Source organism: Nomascus leucogenys, chromosome 8, assembly GCF_006542625.1.
Source record: "Nomascus leucogenys isolate Asia chromosome 8, Asia_NLE_v1, whole genome shotgun sequence".
In the NCBI taxonomy this organism is placed as follows: domain Eukaryota; kingdom Metazoa; phylum Chordata; class Mammalia; order Primates; family Hylobatidae; genus Nomascus; species Nomascus leucogenys.
The window spans coordinates 104,769,880-104,794,743 of NC_044388.1; the positions used below are offsets into that span (position 1 = coordinate 104,769,880).

General features: G+C 53.2%; 2 protein-coding genes and 1 pseudogene across 5 annotated transcripts in view; 2 read left to right on the top strand and 1 right to left on the bottom strand.

Moving 5' to 3' along the window:
* SPTAN1 (spectrin alpha, non-erythrocytic 1) overlaps positions 1 to 2,515 on the top strand; it is a 78,175-nt gene extending 75,660 nt beyond the window's left edge. For 3 of the 4 annotated variants that reach the window (XM_030817949.1, XM_030817945.1, XM_030817947.1), the window contains 5 exons: positions 960 to 1,156; positions 1,270 to 1,323; positions 1,416 to 1,562; positions 1,648 to 1,795; positions 2,066 to 2,515. In XM_030817949.1, coding sequence (XP_030673809.1) covers positions 960 to 1,156; positions 1,270 to 1,323; positions 1,416 to 1,562; positions 1,648 to 1,795; positions 2,066 to 2,191 — 672 coding nt within the window. In that variant the 3' untranslated portion in view covers positions 2,192 to 2,515. The remainder of the gene's footprint in view (positions 1 to 959; positions 1,157 to 1,269; positions 1,324 to 1,415; positions 1,563 to 1,647; positions 1,796 to 2,065) is intronic. The other variant, XM_030817946.1, reaches the window with a different exon arrangement.
* Positions 2,506 to 23,775, bottom strand: WDR34 (WD repeat domain 34). The gene is made up of 9 exons (XM_030817950.1): positions 23,753 to 23,775; positions 9,562 to 9,810; positions 5,762 to 5,871; positions 5,126 to 5,283; positions 4,508 to 4,617; positions 3,943 to 4,110; positions 3,540 to 3,772; positions 3,076 to 3,233; positions 2,506 to 2,835 (listed from the first exon to the last, which is right to left on the bottom strand). The coding sequence occupies exons 2-9, from the start codon at positions 9,643 to 9,645 to the stop codon at positions 2,597 to 2,599; spliced, it is 1,260 nt and encodes a 419-aa protein (XP_030673810.1). The 5' UTR covers positions 9,646 to 9,810; positions 23,753 to 23,775; the 3' UTR covers positions 2,506 to 2,596.
* Positions 20,373 to 21,557, top strand: LOC105740188 (annotated as a pseudogene).
* Positions 23,776 to 24,864: the final 1,089 nt, after the last annotated feature.

Here is a 24,864-nt window from a genome sequence, read left to right on the forward strand (position 1 = left end):
AGAAAGTCTTTGGGGCTGGGTGTGGTGACTCACGCCTGTAATCCCAGCACTTTGGGAAGCCGAGGCGGGTAGATTGCTTGAAGTCAGGAGTTCGAGACCAGCCTGGCCAACATAACATGGTGAAACCCCATCTCTACTAAAAATACAAAATATTAGCTGGGTGTGGTGGCAGGCACCTGTAATCCCAGCTACTCGGGAGGCTGAGGCAGAAGAATCACTTGATTCTGGGATGCAGAGGTTGCAGTGACCCGAGATCAGGCCATTGTACTCCAGCCTGGGTGACAAGAGTGAAACCCCGTCTGAAAAAAATTATCTGGGCACAGTGGCCTACACCTGCCCAAAGTCCAGCATGGGCAATATAGCAAGACCTTGTCTTAAAAATAAGGCTGGGTGCAGTGGCTCATGCCTATAATCCCAGAACTTTGGGAGGCCAAGACAGGCGGATCACTTGAGCCTAGGAGTTCAAGACCAGCCTAGTCAATGCAGTGAAACTTCACCTCTACTAAAAATACAAAAATTAGGCAACTGTGGTGATGGGCACATATAATTCCAGCTACTCAGTAGATTGAGGCAGGAGAATCACTTGAACCCGGGAGGTTGCAGTGAGCCAAGACTGCGTGCCACTGCACTCTAGCCTAGGCTCCATCTCAAAAAAAATTTAAAAATAAAAATCTTTGGCCACTGCTCCCTGGAGTCCTCACTATACTTGTCCTTGGCGTGCACTGCCCCCTGGCAGGTCTACCAGCTGCTTTGGAACCCTCACATTTAAAGTCTCTCCCTCTATTGAGGTGGTTGGGATTTCTTCAGCTTCACCCCCATCCCACTATTCCTAGAATGTTCTTGTTTTACGAGGTCTCAGGCCAGGCCTGGAGCAGGAACCGGAGGGCAGTAAGTGGCTCCTGGGCTGGTGACTGAGCTGAGGGCCCGTGTCTGAGCATCTGTGCTCCCCACCCCTACAGCGCAAGCACCAGGAAATCCGAGCCATGAGAAGTCAGCTCAAAAAGATCGAGGACCTGGGGGCCGCCATGGAGGAGGCCCTCATCCTGGACAACAAGTACACGGAGCACAGCACCGTGGGCCTGGCCCAGCAGTGGGACCAGCTGGACCAGCTGGGCATGCGCATGCAGCACAACCTGGAGCAGCAGATCCAGGCCAGGTACCCGGGAGGGCTGTGGGCCAGGCTCACAGCCTCAGGGAGGCTGGGGGAAGAAAAGACACGGTCACCTGCTGTGTGGAGGGTCTGCTCCCTAATTTCTGTTTTTCTTCCAGGAACACAACAGGTGTGACTGAGGAGGCCCTCAAAGAATTCAGCATGATGTTTAAGTGAGTTGAGTTCAGCCCTACTCGCCCTGGCTGGGTGGGGGGTGTTCGGCAGCAGGGATGTGTGCTGAGCTGCCCTCGGCTTTGTGCTGCAGACATTTTGACAAGGACAAGTCTGGCAGGCTGAACCATCAGGAGTTCAAATCTTGCCTGCGCTCCCTGGGCTATGACCTGCCCATGGTGGAGGAAGGGGAACCTGACCCTGAGTTCGAGGCAATCCTGGACACGGTGGATCCAAACAGGTAAACTAAGGCCAGGTGCTGTGAGCCTCCGTCCTGAGCCCCCATCTGCCCTCCCTGCTCAGGCTCTTGCTCCTCCCCCTCCTAGAGATGGCCACGTCTCCCTGCAAGAATACATGGCTTTCATGATCAGCCGCGAAACTGAGAACGTCAAGTCCAGCGAGGAGATCGAGAGCGCCTTCCGGGCCCTCAGCTCAGAGGGAAAGCCTTACGTGACCAAGGAGGAGCTCTACCAGGTATGGGCCTTAGAAGGTGGGTGAAGAAGTGTCCTTTGGAAAACTAAAGCCAAATTTGTGGCAGAGCTGAGTCTGGGGCAACCGGCCCTGTGCTGGGTATAGGAGTTTTCTCCCCATTTACAAATCAAACTCTCAGTATGGACAGAAGTCCTGGATCTGCTCGTAGCAGCAGCTCTGAGCTCTGATCCCCCAGCATCCTGAGACCTGGGAGGTCGGGTTGGAAGTGGGTGCAGCTGGCTCAGGCACCAGGTGCCATCTCTTGCCCCACAGAACCTGACCCGGGAACAAGCCGACTACTGCGTCTCCCACATGAAGCCCTACGTGGACGGCAAGGGCCGCGAGCTCCCCACCGCGTTCGACTACGTGGAGTTCACCCGCTCGCTTTTTGTGAACTGAGCCGCTCCCTGGGTCACCCACCCCTCGCTGCTTGCCCCGCGTCGCCTTGCTGCATGTCCGCTCCTCTGTGTGCTCTCACTTTCCACTGTAATCTTAAGCCTGCTTAGCTTGGAATAAGACTTAGTAGAAATGGTGCTTCACTAACCCGCTTCCGGTCCAGTCACAATCACCACGTCACTGTGGGGACCCAAATCTATGTCTTAAAGCAGCTGCCCTCATTCCGCCTTCAGAAAATCGAAGCAGCTGGCTCCTCCCCTTGTTCTCTCTCCCACCCTCCCCCAAATGTGTTTTCATGTAAAAGACAAATAAATGACTTCCCCCAAAGCTTTGCTTTTCTTCATTCAGCTTACGTCAGAAACACAAGGCTCGGCACAGCAAAGGCTTGCACCCGCCTCCCGGGACCCCTCAGGTCGCCACCTCCGCTGCCAGGCGGTCCAGGTCCTCAGCTTCCCGGGGCCCTTGTTCCGTGAACTCTGTGCTCAGCTGCCACACCTTCACTGTGCCCTGGGCATCGCCCGCAGCCAAGAGCTGAGTCTGCTGGCTGTTGAACTCCAGACAGTAGACAGGGCTTTCATCCTGGGTTTGCTTGATCAAAACTGTGGGTTTCTGGGAGCTTTTCTGGAGATCAAACAGCTGCACGTCACCTGCAAAGAGACAGATACGTTGAGTAAGAGAAACTCTAGAGACCAACCACACGGCAGGAGGAGGCTAACGCCCGGGTTCAGTCGTGTCGTGTGCAGCCACAGTTCCTTTGAGTTGGGTTGCTGGAGGGAAGCCGTCCTTATCCCTACGCGCAGTCTCTCCCCAACCCAGAACCCCAGGTAAAAGCAGGGCCCAGACCACCCACCCCTTAAAGAGATCCAGGCCTAGCAGCCCCTTCCTACCTTCCCCAGAGGCAGCTGCAAAAACCAAGGGCCGCACTGGGGACCAGCGCACAGCAAACAGATACTTGAGGGAGAGCTGCAGCGAAGTCAGGGGAGGGGCCTGCAGCATGGAGTACAGGTGGACATGCCCGTCAGTCCCAGCGCTCAGGAAGAGATTCCTAGATGGGATGCAGGGGACCAGGGCAAGGGAATTGGTGCTGGGGTCTGGGTGGTGCTGGCCCCCAACACCAGACCCCTCCTGGGCTGCCAGGCTCGTGAAGGGCCTCCCAGGTCCCTGAGCCTGGAGTTGGTCCTCTCATTAGAGAAGGGATGATGCCTGGGCCAACCACCAAAGACCTGAACTCGGGTCTCAGGGTGGGCAGAGGGCAAGCACTTGAAGCAGTTCGTCATGAGGCTTGGCAGGCTAGAGACCCACAGGGCAGGGACACCCCGGCCCCACTGTGCCCCAGGCCTCCCCTACCTACCTGTGGAAGGGGGAACAGCTCACAGAATAGATGGGACCGCCGTGGGGGGAGAAGGTAAACTGTGCTGGGGCCCGCAGGGGCACGGAGCTGGGCATCCGCGTGAGGGCTGCCTCTCTAGCTGCCAGGGAACACTTAAGCGGGAAGCCGCCTTCCGTGCCCAGAATGAACAGCCTGGGGTCAAAGCTGGAGAAGGCCACTGCCGTGGCACCCACCTCGGTCTCCCCGCGGGGATGCTGTGGAGAAATGGCAGCAGCAGGGTCAGAGCCAAGGGCATCAGATGGCACTGTCCCAACAGAGCCAGAGAACAGGAGGGGAGATCACAGCAAGTCAGGCCCGCTGCCACACCTTCCCGCCCCCAAGGCTCACCGGCACAGGCCAGGGCAGTTTCTGGGTGCCCACGTACCTTCTTGAGCTTAGTGCTCCGTGGCAGCTGCTGCATGACCAGGGCGAAGCCCTCTGTGAGCTGCAGCTGACCTGCCCCAACGCCCTGCCAGAGCAACACCTTCCCGTCGGTGGCCACACTCAGCACCTGGAAGCGGTGGCTGTGCCCGGGCTCGGGCAGCCACACCACCTGAGTTGACAGCATGCAGGGCCAGGATGGAGACAAGGGACGCCTGCCCAGGTGTCACGCTCCACCCCCACCCTCCCTCTCTTCCAGGAAAAAAAGAATTCTCCAGGAGGCCCCAGAGCCAGGCTCACCCACCAGGGGGCAGGCCTGGAGGGTTCCCAGGGCCCTCTCCAGTCCCAGAATCCCAGCGCTGCTCACTTGGTGCCTGCAGAGGAGGCTGGGAATGGCCACAGGGCCCTGGGAGTGGCTCCTGACGGGGGTGACTCATGCTGTGGGAGCTCCGAGAATGCAGGAGGCAGCTGTCCAACTGCCAACGCCCGGGTGACCTTCCTAGGAGAGTGGGCGCCCTCTCCCCAGCTCTGCCTCAGGGCCCACCCTGCCCGGTAGCCCCTGCCCTGACCTGGGACACAGGGTCTGTGTGGGTGTCATCCGTCAGGCCTGTGCGCCAAAGCAGCGGGTCCTCAAGACGGCTCAGGTCCCACACCAGCACCTCACCACTGTACAGCCCTCCTGCAGGGACAGTGGGCCTGGGCAGAGGCTCAGCCCCACCCCCAGCCTGAATTCCTGGCCAAACACCCACCCCAGCCCACCTCCAGGGCCAGGGCCAGGCGGCAGAGCCACTTGGCTGGAAGTCATCCCCGCAGAGGGAGAGTCCTAGCCCCCAGCTCCCCTGCTGTACCCCAGGGAGCTTTGCCGGACGCCCCTGCCCTGCGCCTGGCAGCTCCCTCCAGCGTTGCCTGCCCCCTACCACTGACGGCTTCCCAAAGGCACCTGCCTCTTCTGACCTCTCCACAGCCCCCAGCCCCTGGCCCCGACCCTGGCCCCCTTCCTGACTCCTCCCCCGAGTTCCACCCCTCAGGGCTCACTGCAGACCTTCACCTGGGCTCTAGGCTGAGGGGGTCAGGGCCCGCCTTCTTGTCTCCGGGCCAAAGGGCCCATGGAAAGCTCCCTTGTGCCCTCTGCAGGGCGGGAAGCCGAGTCCTGAGAGGAGAGGAGGCGGACGCAGCAGGCAGCTCACCTGCGACGTGGGAGGGCTGCGTGGGGTGGAAGGCCAGACACAGGACAGCGCTGGGGACCTCCACCACGGCCGACGGCTGCTGGGGACACAGGTCTCGCCGGTCCAGGTTCCAGGCACACACAAAGGACTTAAGCGTGCCCCAGTCCCCATGGTCCAGCCTGCGCAGGGACAGGCTTCAGCCGGCTGTGCCCCTGGGTGGGGCTCCTATCACCCACCCCACCTCTCTCCCCACTAGCCCCTGACACACTCGCTGTGTCCTTGTCACCACCAGACACTACTCTGGGTATTGAAGTGGCCCACGCTCCACTCTAGCACCCCAAGGGTTTGGCATTCTCTGGAAAACGGTCCCCAGGCACCAAGGACGGTCCATGCCATGCAGGATGGGGAAGCAGCTGGTGGGGCGGGCAAGGCAGGCAGGCCCAGGGCCGCCAGGCAGGGGGGAGGGTGGTCCTGGCACTCAGCCTCACTGCCTGCTCTTCTGCCACTTGTCAACCCTGCCCAGGAAGCCTTCAGAAGAGACTCCCAGGATGGCCAAGCTCTTGGAACCAACCCTTCCCTGTGCAGCTACAGAGACAAGGCCCAACGAGGGTCCCGGGGTGGCGCGCTGCCCCTCACCCACCCCCCGCTGCCACTCACCGGCCGTAGGCACAGGCCACCACGGAGCCAGTGGAGTTCCAGGAGATGCCGGTCACATGCAGACCCTGCGCTTGGGCTGGCGGGTAGCCCAGGGTATACAGACAAGACACCTGCGGAGACATCCCCAACCCTGAGTCCCAAAGCCACCAGCAGGGGGCCTCGTGACTGCCTAACCAAACCCCACCTAGGCCAGGCCACCCTTGGCCCTAGAGGCCCTCAAGTCCATCAGCCAGGCCTAGAGGAAAATGTGGCACGTTCATCCCCACATCTGCCCCAGCAGGATGTCTCCAGAAGCCCAGAAGGCATGGCCTAAGAAGCAAGGCCGACCAGGCTCCCGCTCAGAGCGGTGGCTGCCCTCACAGGCACACTCCACAGTTTCCAAGCCTCAAGGGCTGCAGCAGGAAGGTGGGGATGGTTGCCCAGCAGCATAAAAGTGCTCAGCGCAGCCAAGTACAAGGAGTCAAGCAAACCATCCGACGTTACGTGCTACACGCACATGATTTTTTGTTGGTGGTTGTGGTTAGTTGGTTGGTTTTCTTTTTTGAGACAGTCTCACTCTGTGGCCCAGGCTGGAGTGCAATGATACAATCTCCGCTCACTGCAACTGCCACCTCCCGGGTTCAAGTGATCCTCATGCCTCAGCCTCCCAAGTAGCTGGGATTACAGGCGAGCGCCACCACACCTGGCTAATTTTTGTATTTTTATCAGAGATGGGGTTTCACCATGTTGCCCAGGCTAGTCTCGAACTCCCGACCTCAGGTGATCTGCCTGCCTCGGTCTCCCAAAGTGCTGAGATGACAGGAGTGAGCCACTGTGCCTGCCTGCACACAATTTTTTGTCAAGCTCTGGCATCTTGCTTTCAGCCCCAAAGCCGGCCAGAGCCACGTGTGAGGAGGCTGACGACCAGCCTAGCCAGGGGTAGGCACCAGCTGCCCAGGAAGTGGTGTGTGCCAGGAATCCAAACAGCCTCTCAGATCCTCTGACGTTTCAGATCTGTTGACCTCATGATTCTACATAAAGAAACTATCTACTTAAGGCCAGGCACGATGGCTCATGCCTGTAATCTCAGCACTTTGGGAGGCTGAGGCAGGAGGATAGCTTGAGCTCAGGAGTTCAAGACCAGCGTAGGCAAGATGGTGAAACCCCATCTCTACCAAAAACACAAAAATTAGCTGGGCATAGGAGCCAGAGCCTGTAATCCCAGCTACTCAGGAAGTTGAGGTGGGAGGATCACTTGAACCCACGAGACAGAGGTTGCACTGCTGATCTCAAGCCTAAGCAACAGAGCAAGACCCTGTCTCAAAAAAAAAAAAAAAAAAAAAAAAAAAAGGCCAGGCCTGGTGGCTCACGCCTGTAATCCCAGCACTTTGGGAGGTGGAGGCGGGCGGATCACAAGGTCTGGAGTTCAAGACCATCTTAGCCAACATGGTGAAACTCCGTCTCTACTAAAAATACAAAAAATGAGCTGGGTGTGGTGGCAGGTGCCTGTGGTCCCAGCTACTCGGGAGGCTGAGGCAGCAGAATAGCTTGAACCCGGGAGGCAGAGGCTGCAGTGAGCCCAGATTGCACCATTGCACTCCAGCCTGGCAACAGAGCGAGACTCCATCTCAAAAAAAAAAAAAAAAAAAAAATTTCATTTTGTAAAAAAATAAAAAAAAACTATCCACTGGAAAGACTCCACACTCCACAAAGAGCTCCACAGCACACCCCGTGCACTGCTGCAGCACGTGCAAGAGGTGCCTCTGCTGTGGAGAACAAGCTGGCAGGAGACCAGGACCAGCAACTCTATTCCTAAGTTTAGACCCAAGAGAAATGAAAACTCATGTCCACATGGACATCTGTACACCAATGTCCACAGGAGCATGACTCACTATAGCCAAAAAGGGGAACAGCCCAAATGTCCATCAGCTGATGAGTGGCTAAATGAATGTGGTCTGTCGATGGAACATCATGCAGCTGTAAAAAGGAACGCAGCACCAATCCAAGCCACGACTCGGGTGAACCTATTATTTTCAGACAAAGCTATACAGTGGGCTAGGAGGTGGAAGGAAGCTCTTGCAGGCCTCATAATGTTCACTTTCTTGATCTGGGTTTTGGTTCAAGAAATGTTTATACTTTGTAAAAAATCATCTCAGGAGGCTGAGGCAGGAGCATCTCTTGAGCCCATCTGAACTACAGCCTGGGCAACATAGGAAGACCCTAACTCTAAAAAAATTTTTTTAGCCAGGCACGGTGGCTCACGCCTGTAATCACAGCAGTTTGGGAGGCCGAGGCAGGCGGATCACCTGAGGTCAGGAATTCGAGACCAACCTGACCAGCAATGGTGAAATCCGGCTTTACCAAAAATACAAAATTGGCTGGGCGTGGTGGCGGGCGCCTGTAATCCCAGCTGCTCAGGAGGCTGAGACAGGAGAATCGCTTGGACCTGGGAGGCAGAGGTTGCAGTGAGCCAAGATCGTGCCACTGCACTCCAGCCTGGGTGACAGAGCGAGACTCCGTCTCAAAAAAATAAAAAGAAAAAGACAAAAGCTCCCAAACCCAATGCTGTCTGCCCAACTGGCCATCAGAATTTACAGGGTCATGACTCTGGACTGTACCTGGAGGGCAGATGACCCAGAGCGTGGTAGTGAAACCGGAGACTGGGGTTCAAATTCTGGCTCAGCCAGGGCATAGCTGTGTGGACCTGGACAAGGCACTCAACCTCTCTCAGCCTCATCTATAAACTGAAGATTATAATAGCACTACCTCACACAGTTGTTTCTTTTGTTTTTTTGTCTTTTTTTGAGATGGAGTCTTGCTCTGTCGCCCAGGCAGGAGTGCAGTGGTGCAGTCTCAGCTCACTGCAACCTCTGTCTCCCGGGTTAAAGCGATTCTCCTGCCTCAGCCTCCCGAGTAGCTGGAACTACAGACGTGGGCCACCATGCCCGGCTAATTTTTGTATTTTTAGTAGAGAGGTGGTTTCACTGTGTTGGCCAGGCTGGTCTCGAACTCCTGACCTCAGGTGATCTGCCCACCTTGGCCTCCCAAAGTGCTGGGATTACAGGTGCGAGCCACTGCGCCTGGCCTCATACAGTTGTTTTGAGGAGTGAAGATACCACAGGAGACATTCTTTTTTTTTTTTTTTTTTTTTTTTTTTGAAACGGAGTCTCGCTCTGTCGCCCAGGCTGGAGTGCAGTGGTGCGACCTCGACTCACTGAAAGCTCCGCCTCCCGGGCTCACGCCATTCTCCTGCCTCAGCCTCCCGAGTAGCTAGGACTATAGGTGCCCGCCACCACACCTGGCTAATTTTTTTTTGTATTTTTAGTAGAGACGGGGTTTCACTGTTAGCCAGGATGGTCTTGATCTCCTGACCTCGTGATCCACCCGCCTCAGCCTCCCAAAGTGCTGGGATTACAGGCATGAGCCACCGCACCTGGCCAAGGAGACATTCTTAAACTGTGCCTGGCCCAAAGAAGGCCCTCACTGCACTGTACATGGGGAGGCAGGGCAGCTGGGCCACCCAGGCTCTAGCCTGCCTCCACTACTCACCCTCTCAGTTTCACACTGGACGTTACCTTCCACATAGGGTGTCCATCTCCCTAACTGTAAAGTGGACAGAACAACATCGACCTCAAGGTCAGCAGTGAAGGCTCACTGACTTATTCTTAGGGAACCTAGCCCAGTACCAGGCAGGACATTAGAACCTGGTAATTGCTGGCCGTGATGACGACTGGCACGGCTGTTATTTGTGGGAAGGAAAACAAGGGGAGACAGAAGTGGGGCAGGGGCTCGACCCAAGGCTGCACCAGCCCATCCCCTACCATCTGCTGCTGCTCGGTCCAGTTCACCTCGAAGCCATCAAACGCGTGGCTCTGCCAATTCTTATTCAGCTCTCGGATGACCATGGCCTCCACTCTCCGAAGAAAGGCTGCGAGCCGGGGTATGTCGTCCCGGGACGGGGGCTGCACGCTGACAGGCACAGGGGCCTCCGTCTGCACCTGGGCGTCCACATGATTCCTGGCCTGGGCGGATGCGCTGGCAGTGGCAATGCTGGACGTCTGGCAACTTTTCTGGGGGGAGGGTGAAAACGAGTGTCACCACCCGGCTGTCCTCGCACAGCCCCCGCCCAGCCCCCTGCCTGCCCCTCCTGCTTGACCCCCTCCTTGCTGCTGTGGGTCTCAGGCTAGGGGCCTCTCTCAGTGAGGACTCGGTTGGAGATGGCCCCTTGATTCTCCTATGTCCCACAATCAAACAGTGCCAGCCAATCAGAGCACTGTGTCCCTACCTCAGCCACAGTGACCAATTCAGGGCTGGCCAAGTGGCCCACACAGGCCAGTGAGACCGTGCCCAAGATTTTTGGTACAATTCGGAGGAGTCAGAGGGCTCCATTTCTGAAGACACGGAGGGAAGGCAGAACCACATCGGCTCACAGCAGCACCCTGGCAGACACATGGTCTGATGCCCATGAACACCCCAGCTTCACACCACCAGGCCCTCCCTCAGCAGGCAGCCCTCCCAGCACCCGGGTGAGCAACAGCAGCTTCAGCATCCACTACGAGCTGCTGGGTGGGAGGCAGAGCACCGCCCCCAGAGGCCTTGCTCTCCACCCTGCCACCACGCCTACTATTCCTGGTCCCCTGCTTACAGCTGTACCTGGCACAGGTACAAACATCAGAACAGGGAAGGAGAGGCCAGCCTCCCTTTCTTACAGACACGCCCAATCTGCACCAAACGAAGGCTCTCTGGGCAGAAGCAATCATGGTGATTGCTGCTATCTGTGAGGGGCTCTCCTCGGGTGACTGCTCAAGGGACAATGACAAGGCCCTGGACTGCCACACTCCCTCCTTCCCATCTCATGCGGGATTCGAGCTGGGCCAGGAGGCAAGCCCGGAGGAAGGAAGGGGGCTGGACTCACCAGGACAGTTCTCTTCTGAACACAGAGGCCTCAGCACTGGTACCTACCCTCACCTCCACAGGCCACTCAATTCTCTCTGCTTATCTGTGTCCTAGTGAACCGTGAGCCCCCCAGCATAACACTCTGTCTGATCTTTGTATCCCCAGCACTTTGCATGGTATTTGGCACAAAGCAGATGTTCATTTATACACACACACGCACACACACACACACAAATGCTGGGCATAGTGGCTCACACCTGTAATCCCAGCATTTTGGGAGGCCGAGGCGGGTGGATCACAAGATCAGGAGATCGAGACCATCCTGGCTAACACGGTGAAACCCAATCTGTACTAAAAATACAAAAAATTGGCTGGGCATGGTGGCGGGCGCCTGTAGTCCCAGCTACTCGGGAGGCTGAGGCAGAAGAACGGTGTGAACCCAGGAGGTGGAGCTTGCAGTGAGCCTAGATCGTGCCACTGCACTCCAGCCTGGGTGACAGAGCGAGACTCCGTCTCAAAAAAAAAAAAAAAAAAAAAAAAATTAGCCAGATGTGGTGGCACGTGCCTGTAATCCTAGCTACTCAGGAGGCTGAGGCAGGAGAACTGCTTGAACCCAGGAGGCAGAGGTTGCACTGAGCCGATATCACGCCACTGCACTCCAGCCTGGCCTATGGAGGGAGACTGTCTCAAAAAAAAAAAAAAAAAAAGGAAAAAAAAAAATTACTTATTGAGGCTGGGCGCAGTGGCTCACGCCTGTAATCCCAGCACTTTGGGAGGCTGAGGTGAGTGGATCACGAGGTCAGGAGATCGAGACCATCCTGGCTAATACAGTGAAACCCCATCTCTACTAAAAATACAAAAACATTAGCCGGGCATGGTCATGGGTGCCTGTAGTCCCAGCTACTCAGGAAGGCTGAGGCAGGATAATGGCGTGAACCCGGGGGCAGAGATTGCAGTGAGCCGAGATCGCGCCACTGCACTCCAGCCTAGGTGACAGAGCGAGACTCCATTTCAAAAAAAAAAAAATTACTTATTGAGCATCTACTTGCCAGGCATTGTCTGGGTAATGAGGACACAGCAGAAAAGAAAATGTGTAAGATTCTTGTGCCCCAGGCACTTACACAGGGGTGGCGAAGAGATGAATAAACAACAAAAAAACACCAAATCCACACAGCACTGAGCACATGCAGAGGCACGAGAAAGGAAGGAAACAGCCAGGGAGGCTGTCTGGATGGGATGGCGAGGGTGGCCTTTTAGGGAGGTGGCATTTGAACTGAGATGTGAAGGACATGAAGGAGCCAGCCAAGTGGAAAGCTTGAGGAAGGAGTGTCGTGGGCCAGAATAAAATGCTATGGAGGAAAATCGCCCCAGCGCAGTGGCTCACGCCTGTAATTCCAGCACTTTAGGAGGCTGAGGCAAGAGGATCACTTGAGTCCAGGAGTTTGAGACCAGCCTGGGCAACAGAGAGCAACTCTGTACCTACAAAACAATTAAAAATTTGCCAGAAGCCGGGCGCAGTGGCTCATGCCTATAATCCCAGCACTCTGGGTGGCCGAGGCAGGTGGATCACGAGGTCAGGAGTTTAAGACCAGCCTGGCCAAGATGGTGAAACCTCGTCTCTACTAAAAATACAAAAAAATTAGCCAGGCGCAGTGGCAGGCACCTGTAATCCCAATTACTCAGGAGGCTGAGGCAGGAGAATCGCTTGAACTTCGGGGGCGGAGGTTGCAGTGAGCCAAGATCATGCCACTGCACTCCAGCCTGGGTGACAGAGTAAGACTCCATCTCAAAAAAAAAAAAAAAAAAAATGTGCCAGGCATGACGGCGTATCCTGTAGTCCCCAGCTACTCAGAAGGCTAAAGTGGGAAGATTGCTTGAGCCCAGGAAGTGGAGGCTGCAGTGAGCCGTTGAATGTGCCACTGCACTCCAGCTGGGGAAACAGAGCAAGTAAAGCCCAAGAAGACGTGTTGGACTCTGGGAATCATGGAAAGAAGGGAATCCAGGGTGACCCTGGGATCTGCACTGAGAACCTGTGGACAGGGCGTCCCCAGATGTGAGGTCACACTCAGGCAGAGAACACAGGGCAGTTCTGTGGGGCCTGCTTTGGACTCAGATGCCTCAGCCACCCACGGGGAGGCACCAAGTATTCCCGGGGGAGGTCACGAAGCTCTGGAGAGTTTCTGACCAGACATGTGACTTGAAGCCACAGAGCTGGAGGAGGCTGCTGAGGGACCACACACACCAAGGAATGAATGAATGGGCCAGGGGATCAGAAAGTGCATGTGCCGAGCCAAGATGCAAGGGGACTAAGGGAGAATCTCAAACTCCATGGAAGCCACGATCCTGATGACAGTGCCAGTTGGTAAGAGCTCACTTCCAGGCACTGTGCCAAGAACTTCACCCACATCACCCTTCTTCCTCACAACCACCCTACGAAGTAAATCCTATCTTCATATTAATGTTGGCACTGAGGCACAGAGAAACTCACCCAAGGTCACACAGCAAAAGGTGATCGACTTGAACCCAGGCGGCTTTTTTTTTTTTTTTTTTTTTTTTTTTTTTAAGACAGGGTCTCACTCTGTTGCCCAGGCTGGAGTGCAATGAAGTGGTCATAGCTCATTGCAATCTACCTCTGCCTCTTGGGCTCAGGCAATCCTCCCACCTCAGCCTCCCAAGTAGCTGGGACTACAGGTCCACAACAACCACACCTGGCTGATTTTTTAAAAGAATTTTTTCATAGAGACAGGGTCTCACTATATTACCTAGGCTTGTCTCCAACTCCTGGGCTCAAGTGATCCTCCCTCCTTGGCCTCCCAAAGTACTGGGATTATCGGCGTGAGCCACCGCGCCTGGCCAACCTGACTTGCCACTAGATTGTCTGACCTCACAACAGTAAACTGCATCTTAGCCACGGTGCTCTCCCGAACACGTGCGAAGCCGGGCTGCACCACGTCTCACTGCGCTCTGCTTCATACGCTTTGCAGATACAGCACTTTTCACAAACTGAAGGATCACGGTGCCCCTGCACTGAGCAAGCCTATTGGGCCATTTTCCCTACAGCGTGCACTTAGTTCACGCCTCTGCCGCATTTTGGCAATTCTCACAATATTTCAAATTTATTCATTCTTATTACATCTGTTATACTGATTTGTGATCAATGATCTTTTATGTTACTACAGCAATTGTTTTGCAGCACCACAAATCGTGCCTATGTCAGACGGTGAACTTCATCGATAAATGTTGCGTGTGATTTGACTGCTCCACTGACCAGCTATTCCCTGTCTCTCTCTCTCTCCTTGAGCCTCCCTATTCCGAGACAAAACAATATTGAAAGTAAGCTAATTAGGCCAGGCGCAGTGGCTCATGCCTGTAATCCCAGCACTTTGGGAGGCCGAGGTGGGCAGATCACCTGAGGTCAGGAGTTCAAGACCAGCCTGCCCAATGGGGTGAAATCCCATCTCTACTAAAAAAAAAAAAAAAATACAAAAATTGGCCGGGCATAGTGGCTCATGCCAGTAATCTCAGCACTTTGGGGGGCCAAGGGAGGCGGATCACCTGAGGTCAGGAGTTCGAGACCAGCCTGGCCAACACAGCAAAACCCCGTCTCTACTAAAAATACATAAATTAGCTGGGCATGGTGGCGCGCACCTGTAACCCCAGCTACTCAGGAGGCTGAGGCAGGAGAATCACTTGAACCAAGCCTGGGCAACAAGAGTGAAACTCTGTCTCAAAAAAAAAAAAATTACCCAAGCATGGTGGCGGGCGCCTATAGTCCCAACTACTTGGGAGGCTGAGGCAGGAGAATCACTTGAACCCAAGAAGCAGAGGTTGCAATGAGCCGAGATCGTGCCACTGCACTCTGGCCTGGGCAACAAAGTGAGACTCCAACTCAAAAAAAAAAAAAAAAAAAAAAAAGGTAAGCCAATTAATATCCCTATTAATATCCCTACAGGGGCCTCTAAATGTTCAAGGGAAAGGAAGAGTTCCAAGTCTCTTAATTCAAAAGCTAGATATGATTAAGCTTAGTGAGGAGGGCATGTTGAAAGCTGAGACAGGCTGAAGCCAGGCCTCTTGCAACAAACAGCCAAGTTGTGAATGCAAAGGAAAAGTCCTTGAAGGAAATGAAAAGCGCTGCTCCAGGGAACACACAGATTACAAGTGAAACAGCTTATTGCTGATAGGGATAAAGTTTAGTGGCCTAGATAGAAAATCAATCCAGCCACATTTCCTTAAGACACCGTAACCCAGATCAAGGTCCTAACTCTCTTCAACTCCATGAAGGCTGAGAGAGGTGAGGAAGCTGCAGAAGAAAAGTGTGAAGCCAGCAGAGGTTGGCTAATGAGGTTTAAGGGAAGAAGCCATCTCCATAATGTACAAATACGAGGTGAAGCAGCAAGTGCTGCTGGAGAAGCCGGAGCAAGTTCTCCAGATCTAGCTCAGATTACTGATGAAGGTGGCCGCACTAAACAACAGATTTTCTTTTTTTTGTTGGTTTTTTGTTTTCTTTTTTAAGACAGAGTCCCACTCTGTCACCCAGGCTGGAGTGCAGTGGTATGATCTCGGCAACCTTCGCCTCCTGGGTTCTAGCAATTCTTCTGCCTCAGCCTCCCGAGTAGCTGGGATTACAGATGCCTGCCACCATACCTGGCTAATGTTTGTATTTTCAATAGAGACAGGGAATCACCATGTCAGCCAGGCTGGTCTCAAACTCCTGAACTCAGGTGATCAGCCCGCCTGGGCCTCCCAAAGCGCTGGGATTACAGGCATGAGCCACCACACCTGGCCCAGATTTTCAAAGTAGATGAAACATTGGAAGGACATGCCATCTAGGAATTTGGAAACTAGAAAGAAGTCAATGCCTGGCGGCTGGGCGCGGTGGCTCACGCCTGTAATCCCAGCACTTTGGGAGGCTAAGGTGGGCGGATCACAAGGTCAGGAGATGGAGACCATCCTGGCTAACACAGTGAAACCGTGTCTCTACTAAAAATACAAAAATTTAGCCGAGCGTGTTGGCGGGCGCCTGTAGTCCCAGCTACTCAGGAGGCTGAGGCAGGAGAATGGCGTGAACCCGGGAGGTGGAGGTTGCAGTGAGCCGAGACTGTGCCCCTGCACTCCAGCCTGGGTGACAGAGCAAGACTCTGTCTCAAAAAAAAAAAGAAGTCAATGCCTGGCTTCAAAGCTTCACAAGACAGGCTGACTCTCTTGTTAGGGGCTAATGCAGCTGATGACTTCAAGTAAAAGCCAAAGCTCATTTATATCCAGATAATTCTAGGGCCCTTACAAATTATGCTAAGCCAGGCACAATGGCTCATGCCAGTAATCCCAGCACTTTGGGAGGCTGAGAAGGGTGGATCATTTGAGTCCAAGAGTTTGTGACCAGCCTAGGCAACATAGGGAAACCCAGTCTCCACAAAAAATTTAAAAATTAGCCAGGTTGGCTGGGCACGGTGGCTCACACCTGTAATCCCAGCAATTTGGGAGGCCAAGGCAGGCAGATCATGAGGACAGGAGTTCGAGACCAACCTGACCAACATGGTGAAACCCCGTCTCTACTAAAAATACAAAAATCAGTCAGGCATGGTGGAGCGCACCTGTAATCCCAGCTACTTGGGAGGCTGAGGCAGAAGAATCACTTGAACCCGGGAAGCAGAGGTTGTGGTGAGCTGAGATCACGCCATCGCACTCCAGCCTAGGCAACAAGAGCGAAACTCTGTCTCAAAAAACAAACAACAAAAAAACCAATAATATGGCACCTGCAAATTTCCTGTGAATTGGTAAGAAGCCACCATTACTCTTTGTGCTCCAGGATACCTAAGTGAGCTTCCCATGGTTTGAGATCCCTTTGGGGACGAGGCCCAAGTCCATACCCTGCCACCATGCCAGGCAATGTGTGACTGGCAAGAGGGTAAGGCTCCAATAAGCCGCCCCCGGGGAAGTCAGAGAATGAAATGGGGCATGGGAGTCAGGATCCTCGCTTCCTAGGCCACTCTCAGAGGGGAGTGTGGAGGACGCTGGGCCCAGAGCCAGCCTCCCACACCTAGATCAGGAGCCAGGCGCTATGGCTCACGCCTGTAATCCCAACACTTTGGGAGGCCAAGGTGGGTGGATCACAAGGTCAGGAGATCGAGACCATCCTGGCCAACATGGTAAAACCCCACCTCTACTAAAAATACAAAAAATTAGCCAGACGTGGTGGCACACGCCTGTAATCCCAGCTACTCAGGAGGCTGAGGCAGAACTGCTTGAACCTGGGAGGCAGAGGTTGCAGTGAGCTGAGATCGCACCACTGCACTCCAGCCTGGGCAACACAGCGAGACTCCGTCTCAAAAATAAATAAAGTGTGTTCAGGGGAATACAAAGGGCTGGGCCAGACTTTATGTAATCACACCAGGACATCCTCGGAGGGAATCAGAGAACAGTAATTACCAAAGCAAGACCAGCAGGGTCCACCCTCTTGAGAGTCTGAGGTCCCAGGGACCCTCTGCAGCCTGAAGCCCAATTCTCTTGCCCCAAGAGAGCCTGCAGCCATGGAGAAGCCCAGAACATCAGCACTCCTGCCTCTCAGAGGAGGGAAACTGAGGCCCAGAAAGGTGAGGAGATGCCTCCTGGGAAGTCCACCTGCCCCACAGGACCCGTTTCTTGGAAAACCTCCTACCCAAGCCACAAGCTAGGCCCCAAGCCCGACTTCTCTGACTGAATGAAAACCGAACACTGGCCGGGCACAGTGGCTCACACCTGTAATCCCAGCACTTTGGGAGGTCGAGGCAGGAGGATCACTTGAGGCCAGGAGTTTGAAACCACCCTGGCCAACATGGCAAAACCCCATCTCTACTAAAAATACAAAAATTAGTCAGGTGTAGTGGCACACGCCTGTAACCCCAGCTATTCGGGAGACTGAGGCAGGAGAATCACTTGAACCGGTAAGGTAGAGGTTGCAGTGAGCTGAGATCGCACCATTGCACTCCAGTCTGGGCAACAGAGCCAGACTCTGTCTCAAACAAGCCCACTCCAGCAGGGGGTGCCATATGCTAGAGAATCTCCTAGGCCGGGCCAGACCAAGCCAGGCCCAGCCAAGCCAAGTGGGTAGGGCCAGGCATGGTGGCTCAGGCCTGTAATCCTAGCCTTTTGGGAGGCCGAGGCAGGCAGATCACTTGAGGCCAGGAGTTCGAGACCAGCCTGGCCAACATGGTGAAGCCCTGTCTCTACTAAAAATACAAAAAAAAAAAAAAATTAGTCAAGCATGTTGGTGGGCGACTGTAATTGATGCTACTAGGGAGGCTGAGGTGGGAGGATGGCTTGAACCTGGGACGTATGGGTTGCAGTAAGCCAAGATCGTGCCACTGCACTACAGCCTGGGCGACAGAGACTCCGTTTCAAAAAAAAAAAAAAAAGAGAGAGAGAATCTGCTGGGCGGGAAGCTACAGCCAGTCCAGAAGAGGCACTCATTTAGAGGCCCAGAGCTAGGCAGCCAGGTCAATTCAGAGGAGGGATGCAGCAGAGGCCTGCCAGGGGCTGAAAGCACATAAGAAACCATTCAATTCAGCATTTCCTAGGCACCTCTGGGACACAGAAAACTACAGGAGACTCACTCCTGCCCTCAAGGAGCTAAATCATGGGAGACAGACCTGAATGTCAAAAATGCACCCCACTGGGAAAAAGCTCAATAGATCGCGGTGATGACTGTGCACTGGAATTATACTTGATGCCTCTGAATTGCATACTTTTTAAAATGGTTAAAATGGGCCAGACATGGTGGTTCACAGCTTTAATTTCAGCACTTTGGGAAGCTGAGTGGGAGGCTCACGTGAGGTCAAGAGTTCAATACCAGCTGGGTAACAAAGCAAGACCTCTGACTCTACAGAAATTTTCCAAATTAGCCAGGCGTGATGGTGTGCACCTGTAGTTCTATCTACTCAGGAGACTGACGTGGGAGGATCGCTGAAGCTCGAGTTTGAGGCTGCGGTGAGCTACGATCACATCACTGCATTCCAGGCTGGGAGACAGAATCAGACCACCAGCACTTTGGGAGGCCAAGGTGGGAGGATCATTTGAGGTCAGGAGTTGGAGACCAGCCTGGCCAACATGGTGAAACCCCCGTCTCTACTAAAAATACAAAAAACAGCCAGGCCTAGTGGGACGTGCATATAATTCCAGCTACTGGGGAGGCTAAGGTGGGAGAACTGCTGGAACTGAGGGGGCAGAGATTGTAGTGAGCCAAGACTGCACCACTGCACTCCAGCCTGGGCAAGACAGTGAGACTCCATCTCAAAAAAAAAAAAAAAAAAAAAAAAAAAAAACTGGGCCAGGTGCAGTGGCTCACACCTGTAATCCCAGCACTTTGGGAGGCTGAGGCAGGCAGATCACGAGGTCAGGAGTTCAAGACCAACCTGACCAACATGGTGAAACCCCATCTCTACTAAAAATACAAAAATTAGCTGGGCATGGTGGTGCGTGCCTGTAGTCCCAGCTACTAAGGAGGCTGAGGCAGGAGAATCACTTGAACCCGGGAGGCAGAGGTTACAGTGAGCTGAGATCACGCCATTGCACTCCAGCCTGGGTGACAGAGCGAGACTCTGTCTAAAAAATAAATAAATAAATGAAATTTTTTTTTAAAAAAGTAACTCTACTGGAAAGTAGCTGGATTAAACTAGTGGTTCTAGTGGTTCTCAAACTTTGCTAAGCATTAGAATCATTTAGGGAGATAATTACAAAACCAGATCCCCAGGTCATACCACATCCAAAGTAAGCCACAGTAACTGCAAGTAGAAGCCAGGAGTCCACATTTTTCAACACTTTCCAGGGCATTCCAGTGTTGACTACCTTTGAGAAGAGGAATGAGGAGGCCCGCCTCAGCTGAGACAGCAGGGCCAGTCACTGACACTCAGAAACTCCACGCGAATAGCACTGGCTTTCACTTGGCTTTCTGGTCAACAGTCCCATTCAAACCCATAAGAAATATCCTAACAATCGCACTTCACAGAAGAGAGACTGCTTTACTAGTCCAGGGCCAAGCCACTGATAAAAAGAATGTGCACCCTCAAACTCAGATCGAAAATTAAGGTCCAGGGCCAAGCCACTGATAAAAAGGATCTGCACCCTTAAACTCAGATCGAAAATTAAGGTCCAGGGCCAAGCCACTGATAAAAAGGATCTGCACCCTTAAACTCGGATCGAAAATTAAGGTCCAGGACACTGTCCCTCTAAACAGATAGGGACGTGGCAAGAAAAGTCAAGTCAGGCCAAATAATATATATATAAAAATATATATATATATATATATATGCGCCACCACGCCCAGCTAATTTTGTATTTTTAGTAGAGACAGGGTTTCTCCATGTTGGTCAGGCTGGTCTTCAACTCCCAGTCGACCTCAGGTGATCTGCCTGCCTCAGCCTCCCAAAGTGCTGGGATTACAGGCGTGAGCCACCACGCCCAGCCCCATTTTTGTATTTTTAGTAGAGATGGGATTTCACCATGTTGGCCAGGCTGGTCTTGAACTCCTGACCTCAGGTGATCCACCCGCCTCAGCCTCCCGAATTGCCGGGATTACATGCATGAGCCACCACACCAGCCCATAGATTACTTGTATAAAGAACAAAAAGTTAACTCAAAAAGCACCAGGCAGCAGTGGCGCAGTGGTCATCATGACGGCTAAGGGGCTGGGTGCGGTTCTGTCAGGCTAGGAGCACACCCAGCACCCAGAATCTGTGGCCGATGCTTGAGCACAGCCTGTGCCATGGCCACCTCTGCCCACTCCTTGGAGCATGTCAGGAAGCGGCATGAGATCTTTCACTGTCTCTATGAAGGCCTACAAGGAGTGCCCAAACGGCTGCTGGGTGCAGTGGGGACCAAAGAGAAGCTGATCAGAGATTTTGATGAAAAGCAACAGGAAGGAAACAAAAAGCTGGCAGAGATGGAGGAGGAACTACATTATGCACCTCTATCTTTCTGTAACCCCATGATGTCTAAGCTTCAAAACTACCAGAAGGGCCGGGGGTAGTAGCTCACACCTGTAGTCACAGCACTTTAGGAGGTCGAGGTGGGCAGATCACTTGAGGTCAGGAGTTCAAGACCAGCCTGACCAACATGGTGAAACCCCATCTCTACTAAAAATACAAACATTAACCAGCCGTGGTGGCACGCGGCTGTAATCCCAGGTTCTCGGGAGGCTGAGGCAGGAGAATCGCTTAAACCCGGGAGGCAGAGGTCGCAGTGAGCCAAGATCGTACCACTGCACTCAAGCCTGAGCGACAGATTGAGACTGTCTCAAAAAACACTACTGGAAGGACCTTGCCAAACTATCAGGAGGTGAGAAGCACACCTTGGAGAGCCACACCTGGAGGCCGAGGAGACATGAAATATGGCACACAGCCAGGCACGGTGGCTCATGCCTGTAATCCCAGAATTTTGGGAGGCCGAGGCGGGCAGATCACCCAAGGTCAGGAGTTTGAGACCAGCCTGGCCAACACAGTGAAACTTCATCTCTACTAAAAATATAAAAAATTAGCTGAATATGGTGGCAGGCGCCTGTAATATCAGCTACTCAGGAGGCTGAGGCAGGAGAATTGCTTGAACCCAGGAGGCAGAGGTTGCAGTGAGCTGAGATAGCACCACTGCACTCCAGCCTGGGTAACTGAGTAAAACTTCATCTCAGAAAAAAAAAAAAAAAAAAAAAAAAAAGGGAAAGAAATGTAGCACATGTGCTGCAGAGAATGAGCACGTGGACTGGCCACAATCTCAAAGGGCAATGCTTCTACAAGGCACTGGAAGACTGATCCAGGCGACCCAAAGTACTGAACATTCTCATCAGACTGGCACAGAAACTGACCAGATTGGCTCAGAAATCACACAAGAACCAGAGGAACAAGACCAATTAGAAAGTACCAAGAGTTGGGCCGGGTGCAGTGGCTCACGCCTGTAATCGCAGCACTTTGGGAGGCCAAGGCGGGCAGATCACCTGAGGTCAGGAGTTTGAGACCAGCCTGGCCAACATGGTGAAACTTCATCTCTACTAAAAATACAAAAATTAGGTGGGCATAGTGGCAGGCACTTGTAATCCCAGCTACTCAGGAGGTTGAGGCAGGAGAATCGCTTGAACCCAGGAAGCAGAGGTTGCACTGAGCTGAGATTGTGCCATTGGACTCCAGCCTGGGGAACAAGAGCGAAACTTCATCTCAAAAAAAAAAAAAAAAAAGAAAGTACCAAGAGTTGGCCAGGTGCTGTGGTGCACACCTGTACTCCCAGGTACTCGGGAGGCTGATGGAGGAAAATCGCTTGAATCCGGGAGGTGGAGGCTGCAGTGACCCGAGATTGTGCCATTGCACTCTAGCCTGGGCAACAAGAACGAAATTCCGTCTCAAAAAAACAAACAAACAAACAAACAAACGAGGCCGGGCACAGTGGCTCACGCCTGTAATCCCAGCACTTTGGGAGGCCCAGGCAAGTGGATCACCTGAGGTCGGGAGTTCGAGACCAGCCTAACCAACATGGAGAAACTCCCTTACTACTAAAAATACTAAATTAGCCAGGCATGGTGGCACATGCCTCTAATTCCAGCTACTCAGGAGCTGAGGCAGGAGAATCACTTGAACCCGGGAGGCCGAGGCAGGCAGATGACTTGAGGCCAGGAGTTTGAGACCAGCCTGGCCAACATGGTGAAAGGTCGGGAGTTCAAAACCAACCTGGCCAATATGGCGAAACCCCATCTCTACTAAAAATAAAAAAAACTGGGCAGGGCACGGTGGCTCACACCCGTAATCCCAGCACTTTGGGAGGCCGAGGCAGGCGGATCACGAGGTCAGGAGATAAAGACTATCCTGGCTAACACGGAGAAACCCCACCTCTACTAAAAAAAAAAAAAAAAAATTAGCCAGGCGTACTGACATGCACCTGTAGTCCCAGCTACTCAGGAGGCTGAGGCAGGAGAATCGCTTGAAGCCAGGAGGCGGAAGTTGCAGTGAGCTGAGATCACGCCATTGCACTCCAGCCTAGGCCACAGAACGAGACTCTGTCTCCAAAAAAAAGGCCAGGCCAGGCGCGGTGGCTCACGCCTGTAATCCCAGCAATTTGGGAGGCCAAGGCAGGTGGATCACGAGGTCATGAGATTGAGACTATCCTGGCCAACACAGTGAAACCCCATCTCTACTAAAAATACAAAAAATCAGCCGTGGTGATAGGCACCTGTAGTCCCAGCTACTCGGGAGGCTGAGACAGGAGAATGGCGTGAACCCGGGAGGCGGAGTTTGCAGTGAGCTGAGATCGCGCCACTATAATAAATAAATAAAAATAAAATAAAGGCCGGGTGCGGTGGCTCACGCCTGTAATCCCAGCACTTTGGGAGGCCGAGGCGGACAGATCACGAGGTCAGGAGATCGAGACCATCCTGGCTAACACGGTGAAACCCCGTCTCTACTAAAAATACAAAAAATTAGCCGGGCGAGGTGGCAGGCGCCTGTAGTCCCAGCTACAAGGGAGGCTGAGGCAGGAGAATGGCGTGAACCCCGGGGGGCGGAGCCTGCAGTGAGCCGAGATCGCGCCACTGCACTCCAGCCTGGGTGAAAGAGCGAGACTCCGTCTCAAAAAAAAAATAAATAAATAAAATAAAATAAAATAAAATTAGACAGCTTTGTCAGGCCAGGCATGGTGGCCCATGCCTATAATCCCAGTACTTTGGGAGGCCGAAGCAGGCGGATCACAAGGTCAGGAGTTCAAGACCCACCTGGCCAACATAGTGAAACTCTGTCTCTACTAAAAATACAAAAATTAGCCGGGTATGGTGGCACGTGCCTGTAGTCCCAGCTACTCAGGAGGCTGAGGCAAAAGAATCACTTGAACCCGGGCGGCGGAGGTTGTGGGGAGCCAAGATCACGCCACTGCACTCCAGTCTGGGCAACAGAGCAAGACTCCGTCTCAAAAAATATATATACAAAAATTAGCTGGGCGTGGTGGGGCGTGCCTGTAGTCCCGGCTACTCAGGAGGCTGAAACAGGAGAGTCGCTTGAACCCAGGAGGCGGAGGCTGCAGTGAGCCGAGATGGCACCACTGCACTCCAGCCTGGCAAGAGGCTCCATCTCACACACAAAAATAAATAAAATAAAATAAAAATTTAAAAATCACCTGGGCACAATGGTATGTGTCTGTAATCCCTGCTACACAGAAGGCTGAGGCAAGAGGATGGCTTGAGCCTGGAACTTGGAGGTTGCAGTGAGCCAAGATGGCACTACTACACTCCTACCTGGGAGACAGAGCAAGACCCTGTGGAAAGAAGGAAGGAAGGAAGGGAGCGAGGGAAGGGAAGAGTGGGAAGGGGACAAAAGAAAGGGAAGGGATGAAAGAAGTAACTTACCACCTTCTTCTGGCCCTTGAAACATTCTTACAACATAAAAGAATCTCCTTAGGTAAGAGAGCTGGCTGTGTTTCGAGTGAACCATCCTCACAGATGAAAGCCTTCGCACCCAAGTATTAGAATCATTTTCTTGGGATTCTACAGGTTAAAGCTATCTACAAGAAAATTAGCCAGACTCAATCTCATTCTCTGTATTAGAAAAAAAAAAAAAAAGTATTAAACTGAATCAATGATTCCTAACCTATAGTCTACTTTTTATTTTTATTATTATTTTTTATATACAGAGTCTCACTGTAACCCAGGCTGGAGTGCAGTAGCACAATGTCGGCTCACTGCAACTTCGCCTCCCAGGTTCAAGCGGTTCTCCCACCTAAGCCTCCAGAGTAGCTGGGATTGCGGGCATGCACCACCACACCCGGCTAATTTTTGGTATTTTTAGTAGAGATGGGGTTTCACCATATTGGCCAGGCTGGTCTCGAACTCCTGACCTCAGGTGACCCACCAGCCTCAGCCTCCCAAAATGCTGGGATTACAGGTGTGAGCCACCGTGCCTAGCCCCAACCTAGAGTCTTCTAAAAATGTTCAGCAAGGCCGGGCATGGTGGCTCACGCCTGCAATCCCTTTGGGAGGCCGTGACGGGCGGATCACGAAGTCAGGAGATGGAGACCGTCCTGGCCAACACAGTGAAACCCTGTCTCTACTAAAAATACAAAAAATAGACCAGGCGTGGTGGCGGGTGCCTGTAGTCCCAGCTATTCGGGAGGCTGAGGCAGGAGAATGGCGTGAACCCAGGAGGCAGAGCTTGCAGTGAACCGAGATTGCGCCACTGCACTCCAGCCTGGGTGACAGAGCGAGACTCCATCTCAAAAAAAAAACAAACAAA